Here is a 19,727-nt window from a genome sequence, read left to right on the forward strand (position 1 = left end):
TTGACAAGGGGAGGACTGACGATTGACGAGGGGAGGACTGACGATTGACAAGGGGAGGACTGACGATTGACGAGGGGAGGACTGACGATTGACAAGGGGAGAATTAAAGCTTAATCGGGGTGATGTTTGATAAGGCGAGAGCGGATACTTGACCAAGGGAGGGGTGACGTTTGACCGGGGGAGGGGTGATGACTGAGTAGGCGGAAGAACGGAGTTTCTGGGGACGAATGATAACATTCCTAATATGGATGCTGTAGCATCATACACCATAACATGATCCTGAAGCCACAGACTCTGGCCAGACTCGTGTTTCTAAAAGGGAATTCCAAGTTACTATAGACCGACATTTAGCATAATTTAATTTCAAGTATATTTTATATTTTCGTTTTTACTGCCAACATACGTAAAGCATACGCTAGTTAAATGCTGAGCACTTACAGTTTAAAAGCAGTTTAAAAGCAAGAATCAGAAAGGGTTTTATTGCCAAGTTTTTCAACGAAGGACTTTGTTCTGGCCGTTGGTGCAACAATTAGTACAAAAAGGAAAAAGGGAAGTAAAAACAAATAACAGTGGACTGAACACACAGTGTGCATTAATAAATTACAAAAAAAGTATATATATGGTGCAAGATTTTGTCCAGTTGAGGGGGGGCGGGGGGGGGGCTGGACTCTATGATGGCAGCGTACCAGACGGTGAAGGAGGAGGTCAGGATGGACCCCTGATCAAGAATATGTAATTTTTTATAATCATGGCATATCTACTGTTGGAGCCATCAAATTTTGAAACTTCAGATTTTGGAAAAGTAAAGGGTGTGCATTGTTGCTCACCCTCCCTTGATCAAGAATATACAATTTGTACAGTCATGGCATGACTATTGTAGAGGAGCTATTGAAATGAAGAAGTTCCATCACATTTTGAAACTAAAGGGTGTGCATTGTTGCTCCCCCTCCCCAGATCAAGTGGATATGCCATGATTAGAAAAACGCATTTAGCTAAAATAAGTGCAGGAACTGACAAATCACACATTAGATTATGTTCATGAAATTGTATGTGTTAATAAGGCTTGCATAAAAAAGGAACCATAAAGGTGTTTGCCTAAAATTAGAAGTCAAGCACTGTCTACAGCTGATATGTAACTGTAGTTACACAATCTGTCCAGTAGAGAGTGTGGTTTACCTTTTTGTTTTATTGGGCTCTTTTTACACCTGGGATTTGTTGGGGATTAGGCCTCTACTAATCACTCCTATTAGACCTCTAATACAGAACCTGACAGCAAGGAGAGTTTCAGAAGTATAAGATTTGCAGATGAGAGTCTGAGAGTAAAGAGAGACAGAGAAATGGCGTGGGATAGGAAGACAGTTACCAAGTGGCTGGTAGCTCGAGCATGTGGGGGTAGAGTTTCTTTGTGTCGGTAACAGATCCCTCTGGTCTGTTCCAGATCGGGTTTCAGGTTTTAACACAGAACAATACTCTAGACTCTGCTTTGTTTCAGAAAGAGCTGCTTTGAGTTGATTTGACACTTTACATTTAAAAATGTTTTGTTGAAAGACCCTGAACATTTGAAATAACTCCGGACACAGCAGAACCAACAGACAAACGGACAGAGTGTGAGGTGTTCAGACAGCAGAACAAACAGACATACGGACCGAGCGTGAGGTGTTCAGACACAGCGGAACCAACAGACACACAGACAGAGCGTGAGGTGTTTGGACACAGAGAGGAACCAACAGACACACGGACAGAGCATGAGGTGTTTATACAGCAGAACCGACAGACAAACGGACAGAGCGTGAGGTGTTTGGACAGCAGAACCGACAGACAAACGGACAGAGTGTGAGGTGTTTGGACAGCAGAACCAACAGACAAACGGACAGAGCGTGAGGTGTTTGGACACAGAGAGGAACCAACAGACACGGACAGAGCATGAGGTGTTTGGACAGCAGAACCGACAGACACACGGACAGAGCGTGAGGTGTTTGGACAGCAGAACCGACAGACACACGGACAGAGCGTGAGGTATTTGGAAAGCAGAACCGACAGACACACGGACAGAGCTTGAGGTGTTTATACAGCAGAACCGACAGACACGGGCATAGCGTGAGGTGTTTGGACAGCAGAACCGACAGACACACGGGCAGAGCGTGAGGTGTTTGGACAGCAGAACTGACAGACACACGGACAGAGCGTGAGGTGTTTGGACAGCAGAACCGACAGACACACGGACAGAGCGTGAGGTGTTTGGACAGCAGAACCGACAGACACACGGGCAGAGCGTGAGGTGTTTGGACAGCAGAACTGACAGACACACGGACAGAGCGTGAGGTGTTTGGACAGCAGAACCGACAGACACACGGACAGAGCGTGAGGTGTTTGGACAGCAGAACCGACAGACACACGGACAGAGCGTGAGGTGTTCTGGCAAATGCTCCCTTCCTGATGACGTGGTGAACTCCATGTCATGCCGTCGCTATGGAAACGTTTCAGCTTTTCCTTTGGCGCTCTGCTCTGCGTGCTCTCCGCTACGCTGTTGGTTGTTGCCCTGGCGACGGAGCGCTGGGTCACTGGGGGCATCTTGTGTGGCACCGGGGCAGAGCTGGTCAATGCCAACTGCTCTGAGATGGACCAGTTCACTGGAGACATTTCCTACGGGCTGTTCCAGGGACAGAAAACCCATCGCTGTGGTCTGGGGATGCGTCGCTCCAAAATACACTGTAAGGACAAGGTGTGTGTGTGTTTGAGTCCAGATGACCTGGCTGGTATTAGTACGGTGGTTCTGAAACCGGTCCCGGAGACTCCGGCTGTATCATAACTGTGTGTGTGTCCAGTCTTCCCCGACCTGGTTCTGAGCCTCAATACGGGTCTCCATGTCCTGGTCATCGTGTTTCTGCTGGTGGCGCTGGGCTTCAGTCTCCTCAGCTTCTCCTTCTGCATCTACAACGCACGCAAGGTAGAACCCGGGCAGGATGTGAGTGTGTCAGGGCTGGTTTTAGATGTGTATCAGGGGTCAGGATTAGGGATTGGCATCAGAGGTAGGTTAGATTTAAATATAACATGTGAGAGTGATTGTATGTGTGTGTGTGTGGGGGGGGGATTTATATGTATGTGTTTTTGTTTCATTGTGTCATCCTGCGTTTTAGGTTCCCTACCAGAGTATCAAAGGCCCTGCTGGACTCTACATGTGGAACGTCATAGCAGGTAAACATGTGGACTCTACATGTGGAACGTCATAGCAGGTAAACATGTGGACTCTACATGTGGAACGTCATAGCAGGTAAACATGTGGACTCTACATGTGGAACGTCATAGCAGGTAAACATGTGGACTCTACATGTGGAACGTCATAGCAGGTAAACATGTGGACTCTACATGTGGAACGTCATAGCAGGTAAACATGTGGACTCTACATGTGGAACGTCATAGCAGGTAAACATGTGGACTCTACATGTGGAACGTCATAGCAGGTAAACATGTGGACTCTACATGTGGAACGTCATAGCAGGTAAACATGTGGACTCTACATGTACCACATCATAGCAGATACACTGAAACGCACATCAGTAGGTCACCTTGGGATTAGAGCTTAGGACCAGTAAGCAAATGGTTGCTTCCAAACCAACAATGTGGTTTGTGATTAGAGCTTCCAAACCAACAATGTGAACAATGTATTGATGTGCCCTTGAGCAAAGCACTTAACTATAAATCCTCCTGTAAAATGCTCTAGATACGTGTCTGCTAAATAACAAAAATACTGCATTTAACCAACACACACCCCTTTTGAATTCCCTTCTATTTTTGTATGTATAAACAACTAATGTTTCAAAAGTAATATGCACGTTCGAATTTGTGAGCAGAAAGCACTTGTTTAATTGTCCACTCTTTGACCGACCGGACCCTTCCCAGAACATTAATAGGCTGTACCATTTTAGTGGATCTTTCTCATACCCGCTATGTCAGTGGACAGTCACAGTTCCATTAATATAAAAGGATGAGTAATATGTTACATATTGGAAATGTCTTGAGTTAGCTAAGCCATTTATAGCATTCAAATCAAATAGTCATTATATAATTAATATGGCTCCTAATATAGTAATAATAGAAGAACAATGTAGTAGTCATAATATAATGTCTCATAATATAGTAATAATATAATAAGAACAATATAGTAATAACATGGCTCCTTTTTGTGTGATAGCTGATATTTTTCATAATTCAGAGCAATTTTAAGCAGGCAAGCTCCTGCTTAAAAATATAGACTTTATGAAAACAGTGTGTGTCAACTAAAATGTTAAAATCTGGACCAAACGATTAGCTAAAGAAATGGTCGACTATCAGGTCCAAAATTTTTAGTCATGGCAGCCTCTCCCTAAATGTTGTCTTGAGGGTTCACTGCTCTATTGTCTCAAACCTCTAGATCAAGACAAGCATAATAATGACCCTCTCCTCTCCCTCTCTGTCTCTCCTCTGTCTGTCTCTCCTGTCTCTCCTCCTCTCTCCTGTCTCTCCTCCTCTCTCCTGTCTCTCCTCCTAACAGCGGTGTTTGGCTCATTAGCGGTCCTGTGTTTCCTGGCAGCAGTCAGACAGCATCGTTTAACGGAACGTGTCTCCAACTTTAGGGAAACTCTCTTCCGGTTCTCCGTTCTGGACGAGGAACTGGATTGGTCCTTCTGGCTGGGCGTGGCCAGCGTTGCTACGCACGGCGTGGTGTGTGTAGTCGTGGCAATGAGCCGAATTAAACTGCCCAAACCACAGAGAAAGAAGCCACCTGAGCAGCCGACCGTCACTGCTGATGTTCTGATGTACTGACACACACACTGTCCCAGGACACTGTCCCAGGGAGTTGATCCACACTGTCCCAGGGAGTTGATCCACACTGTCCCAGGGAGTTGATCCACACTGTCCCAGGGAGTTGATCCACACTGTCCCAGGACACTGTCCCAGGGAGTTGATCCACACTGTCCCAGGGAGTTGATCCACCGTGTCCCAGGGAGTTGATCCACCGTGTCCCAGGGAGTTGATCCACCGTGTCCCAGAGAGTTGATCCACACAGTCCCAGGACACTGTCCCAGGGAGTTGATCCACCGTGTCTCAGGGAGTTGATCCACACTGTCCCAGGGAGTTGATCCACACTGTCCCAGGGAGTTGATCCACCGTGTCCCAGGGAGTTGATCCACACTGTCCCAGGGAGTTGATCCACCGTGTCCCAGGGAGTTGATCCACACTGTCCCAGGGAGTTGATCCACCGTGTCCCAGGGAGTTGATCCACACTGTCCCAGGGAGTTGATCCACACTGTCCCAGGGAGTTGATCCACCGTGTCCCAGGGAGTTGATCCACACTGTCCCAGGGAGTTGATCCACACTGTCCCAGGGAGTTGATCCACACTGTCCCAGGGAGTTGATCCACACTGTCCCAGGGAGTTGATCCACCGTGTCCCAGGGAGTTGATCCACTGTGTAACAGGACTGGCTGGGAGAACTTTTTTTTTTTTTTAGGCCAAAGCCAAAAAGATTAATCTTATCACATGACCACAGTTTTTGGTTGTGGAACATGAGTTCATTGGAGACAGACTGCTGAATAAAATTGTCTGCGAACTGTCTTGTAATGGCTTGTATTCTTTGTAACAGCTTGTATTCTTTGTAACGGCTTGTATTCTTTGTAGCGGCTTTCTCCGCAGGGTGGCCGGGCGATCCCTTAGAGATAGGGTGAGAAGCTCGGTCACCCGGGAGGAGCTCAGAGTAGAGCCGCTGCTCCTCCACATCGAGAGGGGTCAGCTGAGGTGGCTTGGGCATCTTTTTCGGATGCCTCCGGAACACCTTCCTGGGAAGGTGTTCCGGTCCCGTCCCACCGGGAGGAGACCCCGGGGAAGACCTAGGACACGCTGGAGGGACTATGTCTCCCGGCTGGCCTGGGAACGCCTCGGTGTCCCCCCGGAAGAGCTGGAGGAAGTGTCTGGGGAGAGGGAAGTCTGGGCATCCCTGCTTAGACTGCTGCCCCCGCGACCCGGCCCCGGATAAGCGGAAGAAGATGGTATGGTATGGTATGGTATTTGTTCAGTTGTTTAATGTTAGTAATTTGTTCTAATAATTGTAGTTGTACAATATTTGTATATACAGTTATGAATTAAAAATTTTTTAAATCGTCTAGTGTCGCTTACTACTGACGTAATTTTCTTTCGGGAAGGTCGCAAGGCAAGGCTAACTACACATGTAACCTAGATTTGCAAAGCCAGCAACAATAACGCCCTTTCAACAATCATCAGAGTTCCGGGAATTGAATTTCGCCTTTAAAATAAAGGTCTGTAGTATGAAATCCAGTCCATATCCGGAGAGAGACAAAACAAATATGGTGCTTTAGAATAATAACGTTTCATTTCGTTTAATTCATATTTCAATATTGGATTATTTTCTGTATCTGAAGATGGGTAACACATTTCTAAATATCACTCAGTACTGGGTGCTGATTCACATGGTTGTCCAAAATCGAACGTACAGAGTACTGCATTGATTGGAGGCGATGATGGTGCATTCATTACAAACATGGTTTAAAACCTAAATATAATACTTTTAACATATTAACAAATATGTGCCATTGTTTATTATTAGACATCATGTTTAATGCCACTATTACTGAAGCACTTTTTTTCTGACATTCCGAAACCCGGATGTATGCTTTTAGTGTTGCTGACAAGTCGCCGGTGGTGTAATTTACTGTTTTGTTGAATCTCTCTTTTGGCGGAATACATAATAAACAGATACGATGCTACCTTTAAAACGAGTGGTGCTGTTGGCTGCGAGGAGACATCAGTCTCGCTTCTTCTCAGCGTCACAAAACAACAGGAACTCTAGAAAAGTACGTTTAATTGAAGATGGCTAGCTAGCACTGAGCTAGTCTAGTCTGAAGTCTGGATGACCAGCAACCGAGCTAGTTACTAGGAGCCACTAGTTTTGTGAAGAATGTGAGTCAAGAGCACAGGCTGGATATATAGATGGATGGATGGATGAGCGATTGGTTGATAGTGCTATACAGTAGTGGTTAGCTAGCATGTGTTTGTCTCCAGGGTCTTGTGTTAGGTGTATATGAGAGAGGGGTAGGATTAGCATGTTAACTGTGTCTCTAGGGTCTTATGTTAGGTATCTATGAGAGAGGGGTAGGATTAGCATGTTAACTGTGTCTTCAGGGTCTTATGTTAGGTATCTATGAGAGAGGGGTAGGATTAGCATGTTAACTGTTTGTGCGTCTCCAGGGTCTTGTGTTAGGTGTCTATGAGAGAGAGAAGGAGCAGGACAGCCTCAATCTGACTGAAGCAGCAGCCGGGCTTGACAGCGTTCTGTCGGGGAAACTCACTGAACTGCTCAACATGTGAGTGAGTGTGTGTGTGTGTGCGCGTGCGCGTGCGTGCCTCTGCGTGTGTTTGTATGATGACCATGTCCTTGGTATTCTCAGATCAGGACCTGCTCTGAAAAAAGGCAAGAACAGAATATTCTACGGCCTTCATGAGGTAACACATTTTTTAACAAATCATACAATTATTAAATATATTTAAAATCATAAAACAAATGATGCAATTATGAACTGTATTTACCATTATAAAGTGATATAAATTACCTGAACTCAACCCCTGACATGCCTTATTGCAATCATAAACTGGTGACCAGCATGGTTACAGCAGTAAGAAGGGATGTGATGTCATACCTGTGGTATATGGCCTCATATGCTAACGCTGGAGCAAGATTCAAATCATCCAGTTTATAAAAACTATTGTGAAATAATATAAATGTTTTTAAACAAATCAAAGGTGGACACCGCTAAATAAAGTATAATAAATAAATTTCACATTATTATAAACCAGGTGTGTTAGATAAGCTCAGCACGTGTGGGGGTGTGTGTGTGTGTGTGTGTGTGTGTGTGTGTTTGTGTGCAGGACTTCCCGTGTATAGCAGTAGTTGGTCTGGGGAAGAGCTCTCTCGGGGTTTGTGGATCTGAATCCTGGGACACCTGCAAGGAGAACATCAGAGCTGCTGTCGCCGGTCTGTGGAGAGGAATGACCCTCCCTCTCTGTTTCCTTGTCCTCTCTCTCTCTCTCTCTCTCTCTCTCTCTCTCTCTCTCTTTCTCTTTCTGTCTGTCTTTTGACTTCTATCACTGTCCCTCCCTGTTTCTCTCCAATGTCTCACCTGTATTTGATGATTAAATGGACCCAGGTTGTTCTCTGTTGTGGCTGTGTAGGGGGCTGCCGGGTACTCCAGGACCACTCCCTGGCCCATATAGAGGTGGATGGGTGTGGTGACAGCCAGGCGGCAGCAGAGGGCGCTGTTCTGGGACTGTTCACATACGATGACCTCAAGACAAAGAAGAAGACCAAAGTCACTACACAGCTTCATGGCAGGTACACACGTGCACGCGCACACACACACACACACACACACTGACAAACACACTCACACACATAAAGAGCCATTATTCTCTCAAACACTGTGTTTGTAGTGGGTGTGTGTCAGGCTGGCAAAAAGGTGTGTTATATGGAGAGGGTCAGAACCTGGCCCGTTATCTGATGGAAGCTCCAGCCAATCACATCACTCCGTCTGTCTTCGCTGACATCATCACTCAAAGGCTGACTCCCTATGCTGAGCAGGTCACTGTTCATAAGAGGTGTGTCTTTCAGTGTGTGTTAAACAGGAGGGAGTGGATTTGTGATATAATGGATTTACAATAAAGTGAATAAATTAAATAAGTCATTCATAAAACATGTTATTTTCTTGCATTTTAATAAGATGTTGTGTCATTGTTCATAATGTGTCTAAGGTCTAAGGAGTGGATTGAGGAGCAGAAGATGGGAGCATTTCTCAGTGTTTCTAAAGGTGAATAATTTTATATTTATGTACAAATCCGTTTCCAAATAGTTGAGACACTGACTGAAATGCCAATAAAACAGAATGGGATGATATACAAATCATTTATCCCTATATTAAATTGAAAATAGTACAAAGACAACATATCAAATGTTGGAACTGAGAAATGTTGTTGTTTTTGGAAAAATACGTGCCCATTTTGAATTTGATGCCAGCAACACGTGTCAAATAAAATGGGACAGGCGCATGTGTTGTATCACCTCTTCTATTAACAAACACTCTGTAAGCATTTGGGAACTCAGGAGACCAATTGGTGTAGTTTTGAATGTGAAATGTTTTCCCATTCTTGCTTGATATTGTATTTCGTATTTTTCATTTCATAATGCGCTAAATGTTTTGAATGGGGGACAGGTCTGGACTGCAGTTTAGCAACCAGACTCTTTTACTACAGAGCCATGCTGTTGTGATATAAGGGGCGTGTGTTTTCAATAAACAATAAAATGTCTCAGTTAAAACATTTGAAATGTTGTCTTTACCATTTTCTATTGAATATAGGATTTCAATAATTTGCACATCATTGCATTCTGTTTTACTTTACATTTTACACAGCGTCCCAACCTTTTGGGAAATGGGTTATACATATGCAATGGTGATATTGAAACATCTTATATTTATCTTTTCCTTTAAAGGTGATATTGAAATATTTATCTGTTGATTTAAATGGATATTACAACATCTTGTATTTATATGTTCAGTTAAAGATGGTATTTAAACATCTTATTTTCATCTATTAAATGTAAGGGTGACAAATGATTCATTTTTTAAAAACTAATATTACATTCATGGGCAAATCATTGAGTGTTTTGATGCGTAGGCTTTTTTGATTGAGTTGCCCATCTAATAATAACATGTTATAATTACACTTGTGATCTTGGTATGTTCCTCTGGTCTCAGGGGAATAACATGTTGTTCTTATCTGCCAGGCTCAGAGGAGCCCCCTGTCTTCCTGGAGCTGCATTACAATGGCTGTCCTGACAACTCCCAGTCTCCTCTGCTGCTGGTGGGCAAGGGTATCACCTTTGACAGGTACACAGACAGACTGGTACACTGACAGACTGGTACACAGACATACAGACAGACAGACATACAGACTGGTACACTGACTGACAGACAGAGTCACCTGTACACTGACTGACTGACAGACAGAGACACCTGTACACTGACTGAGAGACAGACAGAGAAACATGCAGACCGACACATGCAAATGCTATGTATTTATTGAAAAATAAATGATCTGTAAGAAATCTCTTCTCAACAGTTTGAAGTCTCTGTCTCTCTCCAGTGGTGGTATCAGTTTGGTGTCTCTCTCTCTCTCCAGTAGTGGTATCAGTTTGACGTCTCTATTTCTCTAGTAGTGGTATCAGCTTGATGTCTCTCTCTCTCTCTCCAGTGGTGGTATCAGCTTGATGTCTCTCTCTCTCTCCAGTGGTGGTATCAGTTTGGTCTCTCTCTCTCTCCAGTGGTGGTATCAGCTTGATGTCTCTCTCTCTCTCCAGTGGTGGTATCAGTTTGGTCTCTCTCTCTCTCCAGTGGTGGTATCAGTTTGGTCTCTCTCTCTCTCCAGTGGTGGTATCAGCTTGATGTCTCTCTCTCTCTCCAGTGGTGGTATCAGTTTGGTCTCTCTCTCTCTCCAGTGGTGGTATCAGCTTGATGTCTCTCTCTCTCTCCAGTGGTGGTATCAGTTTGGTCTCTCTCTCTCTCCAGTGGTGGTATCAGTTTGGTCTCTCTCTCTCTCCAGTGGTGGTATCAGCTTGATGTCTCTCTCTCTCTCCAGTGGTGGTATCAGTTTGGTCTCTCTCTCTCTCCAGTGGTGGTATCAGTTTGGTCTCTCTCTCTCTCCAGTGGTGGTATTAGTTTGGTCTCTCTCTCTCTCCAGTGGTGGTATCAGCTTGATGTCTCTCTCTCTCCCCAGTGGTGGTATCAGCTTGATGTCTCTCTCTCTCTCCAGTGGTGGTATCAGTTTGGTCTCTCTCTCTCTCCAGTGGTGGTATCAGCTTGAGGTCTCTCTTTCTCTCCAGTGGTGGTATCAGCTTGATGTCTCTCTCTCTCTCCAGTGGTGGTATCAGTTTGGTCTCTCTCTCTCTCCAGTGGTGGTATCAGTTTGGTCTCTCTCTCTCTCCAGTGGTGGTATCAGCTTGATGTCTCTCTCTCTCTCCAGTGGTGGTATCAGTTTGGTCTCTCTCTCTCTCCAGTGGTGGTATCAGTTTGAAGCCTTCCTCAGGTATGGACGCTATGAGGGCTGATATGGGTGGAGCTGCCACTGTGTGTTCTGCCATCGTCACGGCAGCAGCCCTCAAACTGCCAATCAACATAATTGGTGAGCGCCCAGCCGTTTGTAGTCCAACTGTATGACGTAAGATGACTGCTCATTAATGCAAAATGCTGAACAAAGATCTGATTCCATGACACAAGGTTATGGTTGAGTGGTATTGTCATTCCATCCAGCTTGCATCCCGAAATATTATATACACTGTCGTACACAACAAAAACAATAAATTGTCTGTTAGAGAATGCTAACAAAATTAACATACAGGCCATCAGTTTTCCATAGACCGTTTGAGCTGATAGTGGTTACAAATGCAACAAAGAATATGTATGTGAAGCACACATGTGGACAGGCAGAGGTGGTGTGTGTTAATATGGTGTTAACTCCTCCCAGGTTTGGCACCCCTCTGTGAGAACATGCCCAGTGGGAAGGCCAACAAACCTGGAGACGTAGTCACAGCCAAGAACGGCAAAACCATACAGGTGTGTTATCTTTGATACAGAACTGTATGTGATGTGTGTTTCTGTGAGTGTGTGTGTGTATGTGGGTTAATGTGTGTGGTGTGCTAATGTGTTTCTGTCTGTGTGTGTGTGTGTGTAGGTGGATAATACAGATGCAGAGGGCAGGTTGATCCTAGCTGATGCTCTCTGTTATGCCCACAGCTTCAACCCCAGAGCCATAGTTAACACCGCTACACTGACGGGTTAGTACCGGTTAACACTGCTACACTCACGGGTTAATGCCGGTTAACACCGCTACACTGACGGGTTAGTACCGGTTAACACCGCTACACTGACGGGTTAATGTCGGTTAACACCGCTACACTGACGGGTTACTGTCGGTTAACACCGCTACACTGAAGGGTTAATGCCGGTTAACACCGCTACACTGACGGGTTAGTACCGGTTAACACCACTACACTGACGGGTTACTGTCGGTTAACACCGCTACGCTGACGGGTTAATGCTGGTTAACACCGCTACACTGACGGGTTAATGCCGGTTAACACCGCTACACTGACGGGTTACTGTCGGTTAACACCGCTACACTGACGGGTTAGTACCGGTTAACACTGCTACACTGACGGGTTAATGCCGGTTAACACCGCTACACTGACGGGTTAGTACCGGTTAACACCGCTACACTGACGGGTTAGTACCGGTTAACACTGCTACACTCACGGGTTAATGCCGGTTAACACCGCTACACTGACGGGTTAGTACCGGTTAACACTGCAACACTCACGGGTTAATGCCGGTTAACACCGCTACACTGACGGGTTAGTACCGGTTAACACTGCTACACTGACGGGTTTATGCCGGTTAACACCGCTACACTGACGGGTTACGAACCGTTAACACCACTACACTGACGGGTTAACACCGCTAGACTGACAGGTTACTACTGGATGATGCTGGATGTTGTTCTCTCTGTCGTTCTGTCAGGGGCAATGGATGTAGCCCTTGGATCTGCAGCAGCAGGAGTCTTCACCAACTCTGACTGGCTCTGGGAACAGATACACAAGGTTACACACACTAACACACACACTGTCAGTGTGGGCAGTATTCTAAGTGGTGGAGGATGTTGATTGGTTAAAGTGTGTGTGTGTGTGTTAGGCCAGTGTGGTGACCGGAGACAGGGTGTGGAGGATGCCGTTGTTTGACCATTACACCAGACAGGTCACTGACTGCCACCTGGCCGACCTCAACAACGTTGGCAAGTACAGCCGGTAAGAACACACCCTAAAACCACAAGTACAGCCGGTAAGAACACACACTAAAACCACAAGTACAGCCGGTAAGAACACACACTAAAACCACAAGTACAGCCGGTAAGAACACACACTAAAACCACAAGTACAGCCGGTAAGAACACACACTAAAACCACAAGTACAGCCGGTAAGAACACACACTAAAACCACAAGTACAGCCGGTAAGAACACACACTAAAACCACAAGTACAGCCGGTAAGAACACACACTAAAACCACAAGTACAGCCGGTAAGAACACACACTAAAACCACAAGTACAGCCGGTAAGAACACACACTAAAACCACAAGTACAGCCGGTAAGAACACACCCTAAAACCACAAGTACAGCCGGTAAGAACACACCCTAAAACCACAAGTACAGCCGGTAAGAACACACCCTAAAACCACAAGTACAGCCGGTAAGAACACACCCTAAAACCACAAGTACAGCCGGTAAGAACACACCCTAAAACCACAAGTACAGCCGGTAAGAACACACCCTAAAACCACAAGTACAGCCGGTAAGAACACACCCTAAAACCATGAGTAGTCGGTAAGAACACACCCTAAAACCACAAGACCAGTCAGTAAGAACGCATACTAAAACCACAAGACCAGTCAGTAAGAACGCATACTAAAACCACAAATCCAGCTGGTAAAAGGTTCTGTGGGAGATTAGAAAAGTTAAATTGTTTATTATTACGTTTTATTTAATTTGATTGAAGTAATTATGTTTCTGAATAGATATGTTGTTATATGTTCAAAGACACTTTTACATGTTCAGCTGACGTTGGAAAACTAAATGTGTCTGTCTGTCTGTCTGTGTGTGTGTGTGTGTGTCTGTGTGTGTGTGTGTGTGTGTGTGTGTGTCTGTCTGTCTGTGTGTGTCTGTCTGTGTGTGTGTGTGTGTGTGTGTGTCTGTCTGTCTGTGTCTGTCTGTCTGTCTGTGTGTGTGTGTGTGTCTGTCTGTGTCTGTCTGTCTGTGTGTGTGTGTGTCTGTCTGTGTGTGTGTGTCTGTCTGTGTGTGTGTGTCTGTCTGTCTGTCTGTGTGTGTGTCTGTCTGTCTGTGTGTGTGTGTCTGTCTGTCTGTCTGTGTAGTTCTGGCGGAGCCTGCACCGCCGCAGCCTTCCTGAGGGAGTTTGTGACTGCCCCTCATTGGGCACACCTGGACATTGCCGGGGTGATGACCAATAAGGATGAGGTATGCTAGTCTTCTAGAATGTTGTTCTTAGAACTGCTTCTGTTCTAGAACCAGGGCCTGCCCTAGGCATAAGCAACATAAGCACCCGCTTAGGGACTGCTAGTGACCCCCGGACCACTAGGGGATGGGGGTCCACAAATGTAATTTAGCTTAGGCCCCCCAAAAGGCTAGGACCGACACTGTCTAGAACAGACAGAAGGTTCTTCCAGGGTGGAATGGGATGGAATGATTGTTGTTAACAGTACGCTCCTTTCTCTCTCGTTCTCCAAGGTTCCCTATCTGAAGAAAGGAATGTCTGGGCGACCAACCCGTACGTTAATAGAATTTGCTGGGAGATTGGCTACCCATATCTGACCATACACACGTAGACTAGGGCTCTGCTGTCCCCCATATGACTGGTCTAAAGTAGTACACTACATAGGCAATAGGATGCCATCTGGGATTCACGCTGAGCCTTGTGTATTAGATCTGCTCCCCAGCTTTGTTCAGAACCCAGTATCCAAGCTTTTCTACTGGGATACAGCCACTGTTATCTTTTTAATATTAGAATTGCCCAAATTATCATGTCATTTAAACAAACATGAATAAAAAATATTTTGAACTAATATCTGATTCCGGGTTGTTTCTCCATGTCACATTGTCTAACCATGTGACTACGTGACTGGACAGCTTCCTGCCGGGGGAGAATCTGCAATCATCCTCGCTTCCTCGCCTCAAAACTGATTGGATGATTAGGTCAAAGGGGCTGGACCTCTGGCTTTCTCATCAAATGAATTTTGCAAAGCAGACGAAGAGGATACCACGGTGCAGGTGTCAGAATTCAAGTACCTTGGGATGTGGTTTGATGAGAAGTTGACTTGGAGGACCCACGTGCAGTTTATTGCTGTGAGATGTTGAAGGGCTATGAACCTTATGCGGGCAGTGGTAGGGTCTGATGGGAAGTGGATAGACGTACTCTGGTGTGTATGTATCAGACGCTGATTAGGTCAGTTTTACACTATGGGTGTTTGTTTATGGATATGCAGCTAAATCTGTATTGAAATGTCTAGATGTGGTCCAGATGACAGCGTTATGGCTGTGTGTTGAAATGTTTAAGGATGTAGATAATTGCTGGGAACGGGAAGTGGGCAAGATAAAGGTGTTTGGGTGGGTGATTGGGAAGTTGGTGGAGGAGTATGGATTAAGTGAGAGGGAAGTGGGGCCTACAGTCGCACTGGGTTCCACATTGGTTGTTTCTCAGCGGCTGTGTTAGGCAGCTTACAGACTGGAAGGTCAGACAGAGGTGACTTGTTGGTGGAGATGATGGTGTTGTTGGGATTGGAGAGGATGGGTGTGGTGGTTCGGTTCTGCTGGGTTCCGGCTCATGTTGGTGTGGGTGGAGGAAGGAGAGAGTGGGTGTACAGGTACCGTTAGGACGGGGGGAAATTAAAACGTTGATAAAGGGGGTAGGTGTTGACTGTTGGCAGAGGAAGTGGGATAGTAGCAGGAAGGGGAGAGGGTATTATGGGGTGCAGTGGACAGTGAGGTTCGAGGTGAGTAATATGGGGTGTAGGAGAGAAGAGGTGATGTGGTGTCGACTATGATTAGGGCATACAGGACTGAACATCTCATTGAAGGTGATAGGTAAGCATGAAACAGGGCTGTGTGATGGGTGTTGAGTGGAGGAAACAGTTGAACATGTGTTGATGTATTGTGAACAGTATGATGTTTAGAGGGAAAGGTTGTATGAGAAGGTTATAGAGGGGAGGGGAGGAAGTGGGATGTAGAGGGGTTGCTGGGGGGGCGGGAAGGGGAGTGGGATGGTGGCTAAGGCTGTATGTCCATTTCTCACGGCTTCAGGTCTGAGCCGGAGGATATAGGAAAGGCAGGCCGTGAGGGGCCTCACACTCCGGTAAGGTAGGTGGCGGTATATGCACGTTCAATGGATGCGAGCAGCCATTAATTTGAGAGAAGATACCAGAAGTAGAATTGAGATCTTCCCATTTACGCCGTAGCTACTTTTCCACAAAAATGTCTTCCTCCATGGGCAGCGGGATGTTTCCCGGCCAGCAGCCGCCTGGTTCTCACCCTGTCGGTGGACCTGGAGGACCGGGTCAGTCGGGACTACTTTCCGGAGCTCCGGGAAACCGAAGCCAGGGCGCCAATACTTTGGTGGACGACCTGGAGGCTTCTTTCGAGGTACGAGAGCGACTCTGTCGCTGATGTTTTGCAACATGTTAGCTAGCTTGGTAGCTGGGTAATGTCAGCCCGCTAAATCGCAGTAAACACTACTAGTTGTGATTCAGTTCGGTATCCAGTCTAGGTCGTATATCTGTTGCTATCCATGATGTTACCTACACACTACGTTGGCCAGCTACCTTCTGTTCTTGTAAATGACTAACCAGTGGATCGGTGGTTTCACTGAAGTCAGCCAACTGTAAAGAGTTAGCGGCTAACTAGCTAAAGGTTCATTGTTGATGGTATCTGCAGGCTTGCTTTGCGTCACTTGTGAGTCAAGACTACGTGAACGGAACTGATCAAGAGGAGATCCGAACCGGTGAGACCATACAAGCGTTGCTTTCCAAGTGCCATTCTGTTTCTCTTATAGTCCAGTACTTTCTAAACTGGCTGTCATACCTCTCTGTCTGACCTCAGGTGTGGACCAGTGTATTCAGAAATTTCTGGACGTTGCCAGACAGACGGAGTGTTTCTTTCTGCAGAAGCGTCTTCAGTTATCAGTCCAGAAACCAGAACAGGTGATCAAAGAGGTGGGTACTCCATTAAACAAAACCTTTTGGTTTCTGTTGGTTTACATTCATCTAGGTATGTCACCATTTTGTTCTATTTGCTTCCATTTAATGAAACGTCCCTGCACTAAAACATATTTGGCAGGATGATTACACGTTACTGTTGCCAAATGTTTTGAAAGAGAAACTCAAGAAATAAATTGCATGCAAACAGGGCAACCGAAATAGGGAAGAACCTGCCTAAATGTGTCATCTCTCCATCATCTTCTCCCCCTATTCTCATCCTCTCCCCCCATTCTCCTGTCTTTCTAGGATGTATCTGAGCTTCGTAATGAGCTCCAGAGGAAAGAGTTGCTGGTTCAGAAACACCTTTCTAAGCTGCACCATTGGCAACAGGTATGTCTGATTACTGACCCGCTTTATTATAATTAATGGCAAAATTTAGAACAGTTTTCACTTTCCTGGCCTCTTTCTAGTCCTGTTACGTTGGAGCTACACTACAGACATTGAGCATTCGACATCGCCATCAGCCGCCAACTGTTAAGAAACGCCCCCTTTGAAATAAATGACGGCGGCTACGCTACGCGCATTGTGTCACGTCCAGTGACAGCGCCCAACCTTCACAAAACGCTGAGGTTCAATTCTTGATGGCTGACGCGCACATTCATTTTGTCATGTGAATTGAAATAATAAGACATTGGTTTTGGTGGGGCAGATTTGGTGTATTGGCTCATTACAAATGATGGTAACTCACATTGGCCTGTTATGTAGGGACAAAAATATGGATTTGCGGTAAGCACAAGAAATATAGGTTTTGTATGAACAAATGTACCCATTGTATAAAGAAATCATTGTCAAAGAACGAGCATGGGACGAGATTGGCTCAATCACTGAGCTGCCAGGTAAACTGAATAAAGTCAGGACTACTAACCCTAACCCAGGACTACTAACCCTAACCCAGGACTACTAACCCTAACCCAGGACTACTAACCCTAACCCAGGACTACTAACCCTAACCCAGGACTACTAACCCTAACCCAGCTCTACTAACCCTAACCCAGGACTACTTTAATGTAGCTAGTAGTAGGTTTGCTGCTAGCTAACAGTGTTCGCAATGTAAACAATAGCAACTTATGTATTAGAGCAGTGGTTCCCAACCTTTTTCAGTTACTGTACCACTGACGGAGGTTTGCACTGCTTGGAGTACCCCTGAAGTACCCCCTCATGTTCATTTCACTAGTAAGTCTATGGTGTCATGAGGTTTTTCAAGTGCCCCCTGTGGAGAGGCCAAGTACCCCCAGGGGTCCTAGCCCCCCGGGTTGGGAACCACCCTATTAGAGGACGGTTTTATAATCCACGATCAGCAATGTCATTATTGTGAAAAACTTTATTTTACTTACCCTTTATTAAAAAATAACCTTCTCCCCTTTACGAAAAAACATGTTCTGTGTAGCAGGTAAAATGTCAGATGGACACGATGCTGATGGCAGTGCAACACAATGCGTGTAAATTATGTTGTTCTGGTCTCAAGGCATCATTAAATAGTTCTATTAGAATTTTCCAGGATTAAATGTTTTGCACATTTGTAACCAAGTACTTGTTTCTGATTCTCTCAGGCAATATTGAAAATGCTATATTTTAACAATCTGCCCAAAGACGACCGTAAAACAATGACAGTCATGCAAAGTGAAGTCAGATGGCCCGTGCTCGGTTTGCAATAACTTTTGTCTTGGGGTTAAGTTTAGGGTTAGGATTAGGATCGGGTTATGGTTGTTTTGTGATAATGTTTAGGGTTAAGTTTAGGGTTAGGATTAGGATCGGGTTATGGTTGTTTTGTGATAATGTTTAGGGTTAAGGTTATGGTTAGGAAAATGTTTTTAATGGTAGTAAATCCTCATGAAAACCCAACGTGTGTTTTTGTAGGTCCTGGAGGATGTTAGCATCCAGCATCGTAAACCTTCAGATCTCCCTCCACCTGGACCCCTTGCCTTCCTGGAGCAGGCCTCCGCCAGCCTCCCCCCTGCCCCACTCAAACAGACTTAACACACACCTCCTCCAGCCTCCCCCCTGCCCCACTCAAACAGACTTAACACACACCTCCTCCAGCCTCCCCCTGCCCCACTCAAACAGACTTAACACACACCACCTCCAGCCTCCTCCCTGCCCCACTCAAACAGACTTAACACACACCTCCTCCAGCCTCCTCCCTGCCCCACTCAAACAGACTTAACACACACCACCTCCAGCCTCCTCCCTGCCCCACTCAAACAGACTTAACACACACCACCTCCAGCCTCCTCCCTGCCCCACTCAAACAGACTTAACACACATCACCTCCAGCCTCCTCCTTGCCCCACTCAAACAGACTTAACACACACCTCCTCCAGCCTCCCCCTGCCCCACTCAAACAGACTTAACACACACCTCCTCCAGCCTCCTCCCTGCCCCACTCAAACAGACTTAACACACACCACCTCCAGCCTCCTCCCTGCCCCACTCAAACAGACTTAACACACACCACCTCCAGCCTCCTCCCTGCCCCACTCAAACAGACTTAACACACACCTCCTCCAGCCTCCCCCTGCCCCACTCAAACAGACTTAACACACACCACCTCCAGCCTCCTCCCTGCCCCACTCAAACAGACTTAACACACACCACCTCCAGCCTCCTCCCTGCCCCACTCAAACAGACTTAACACACACCTCCTCCAGCCTCCCCCTGCCCCAGCGAAAGTTGTCTTACTTTATATTTCTGTAAATATTTCTTCTGTTTTGTACCAAGAATAAATGTTTTGATCAGAACCTACATTGTCAGTAATTTGGGTTTTCAAATGGATTTAGATCAGAACAGTATTTAATGGTGGTGTCATGGATAT

The 19,727-nt window shown here is 45.8% G+C and overlaps 3 protein-coding genes across 5 annotated transcripts; all 3 read left to right on the forward strand.

Annotated features, from left to right (window-relative positions):
• The first annotated feature begins 1,299 nt into the window (after window positions 1-1,299).
• Window positions 1,300-5,553, forward strand: clrn2 (clarin 2). 2 transcript variants are annotated; one of them, XM_034291039.1, is made up of 5 exons: window positions 1,300-1,928; window positions 2,191-2,711; window positions 2,826-2,947; window positions 3,138-3,195; window positions 4,532-5,553. In XM_034291039.1, exons 2-5 carry the CDS (start codon window positions 2,459-2,461, stop codon window positions 4,801-4,803), a joined length of 705 nt encoding a protein of 234 aa, XP_034146930.1. In that variant the 5' UTR covers window positions 1,300-1,928; window positions 2,191-2,458; the 3' UTR covers window positions 4,804-5,553. The 2 variants fall into 2 exon arrangements, with proteins under 2 accessions (XP_034146930.1, XP_034146929.1); XM_034291038.1 differs by lacking the exon at window positions 1,300-1,928 and having other exon boundaries at window positions 2,034-2,711.
• A 1,099-nt stretch (window positions 5,554-6,652) lies between these two features.
• Window positions 6,653-14,728, forward strand: lap3 (leucine aminopeptidase 3). 2 transcript variants are annotated; one of them, XM_013132112.4, is made up of 15 exons: window positions 6,653-6,846; window positions 7,241-7,356; window positions 7,441-7,495; window positions 7,919-8,024; window positions 8,222-8,381; window positions 8,480-8,644; window positions 8,798-8,853; window positions 9,828-9,930; window positions 11,097-11,221; window positions 11,564-11,652; window positions 11,771-11,873; window positions 12,616-12,695; window positions 12,787-12,899; window positions 14,021-14,123; window positions 14,394-14,728. In XM_013132112.4, exons 1-15 carry the CDS (start codon window positions 6,754-6,756, stop codon window positions 14,475-14,477), a joined length of 1,551 nt encoding a protein of 516 aa, XP_012987566.2. In that variant the 5' UTR covers window positions 6,653-6,753; the 3' UTR covers window positions 14,478-14,728. The 2 variants fall into 2 exon arrangements, with proteins under 2 accessions (XP_012987566.2, XP_034146913.1); XM_034291022.1 differs by lacking the exons at window positions 14,021-14,123; window positions 14,394-14,728 and adding an exon at window positions 12,959-13,767 and having other exon boundaries at window positions 12,787-12,924.
• Window positions 14,729-16,087: 1,359 nt separating this feature from the next.
• On the forward strand, window positions 16,088-19,653 carry med28 (mediator complex subunit 28). Its single transcript, XM_010867856.5, has 5 exons — window positions 16,088-16,301; window positions 16,593-16,659; window positions 16,758-16,870; window positions 17,162-17,245; window positions 18,773-19,653. The coding sequence occupies exons 1-5, from the start codon at window positions 16,134-16,136 to the stop codon at window positions 18,890-18,892; spliced, it is 552 nt and encodes a 183-aa protein (XP_010866158.1). The 5' UTR covers window positions 16,088-16,133; the 3' UTR covers window positions 18,893-19,653.
• Window positions 19,654-19,727: the final 74 nt, after the last annotated feature.

The sequence above is a fragment of the Esox lucius genome, chromosome 25 (genome assembly GCF_011004845.1).
Source record: "Esox lucius isolate fEsoLuc1 chromosome 25, fEsoLuc1.pri, whole genome shotgun sequence".
Lineage (NCBI taxonomy): Eukaryota > Metazoa > Chordata > Actinopteri > Esociformes > Esocidae > Esox > Esox lucius.

Coding starts and splice junctions, on each gene's coding strand:
- clrn2 (XM_034291039.1), top strand. CDS start 2,459: ATGCCGTCGCTATGGAAACGTTTCAGCTTTTCCTTTGGCGCTCTGCTC. Junction 2,712..2,825: donor GCGTCGCTCCAAAATACACT/GTAAGGACAAGG, acceptor GTGTGTGTCCAG/TCTTCCCCGACCTGGTTCTG. Junction 2,948..3,137: donor GCATCTACAACGCACGCAAG/GTAGAACCCGGG, acceptor CCTGCGTTTTAG/GTTCCCTACCAGAGTATCAA.
- lap3 (XM_013132112.4), top strand. CDS start 6,754: ATGCTACCTTTAAAACGAGTGGTGCTGTTGGCTGCGAGGAGACATCAG. Junction 11,222..11,563: donor ACTGCCAATCAACATAATTG/GTGAGCGCCCAG, acceptor AACTCCTCCCAG/GTTTGGCACCCCTCTGTGAG. Junction 12,900..14,020: donor AACGTTGGCAAGTACAGCCG/GTAAGAACACAC, acceptor CTGTCTGTGTAG/TTCTGGCGGAGCCTGCACCG.
- med28 (XM_010867856.5), top strand. CDS start 16,134: ATGTCTTCCTCCATGGGCAGCGGGATGTTTCCCGGCCAGCAGCCGCCT. Junction 16,660..16,757: donor TCAAGAGGAGATCCGAACCG/GTGAGACCATAC, acceptor GTCTGACCTCAG/GTGTGGACCAGTGTATTCAG. Junction 16,871..17,161: donor CAGAACAGGTGATCAAAGAG/GTGGGTACTCCA, acceptor CTGTCTTTCTAG/GATGTATCTGAGCTTCGTAA.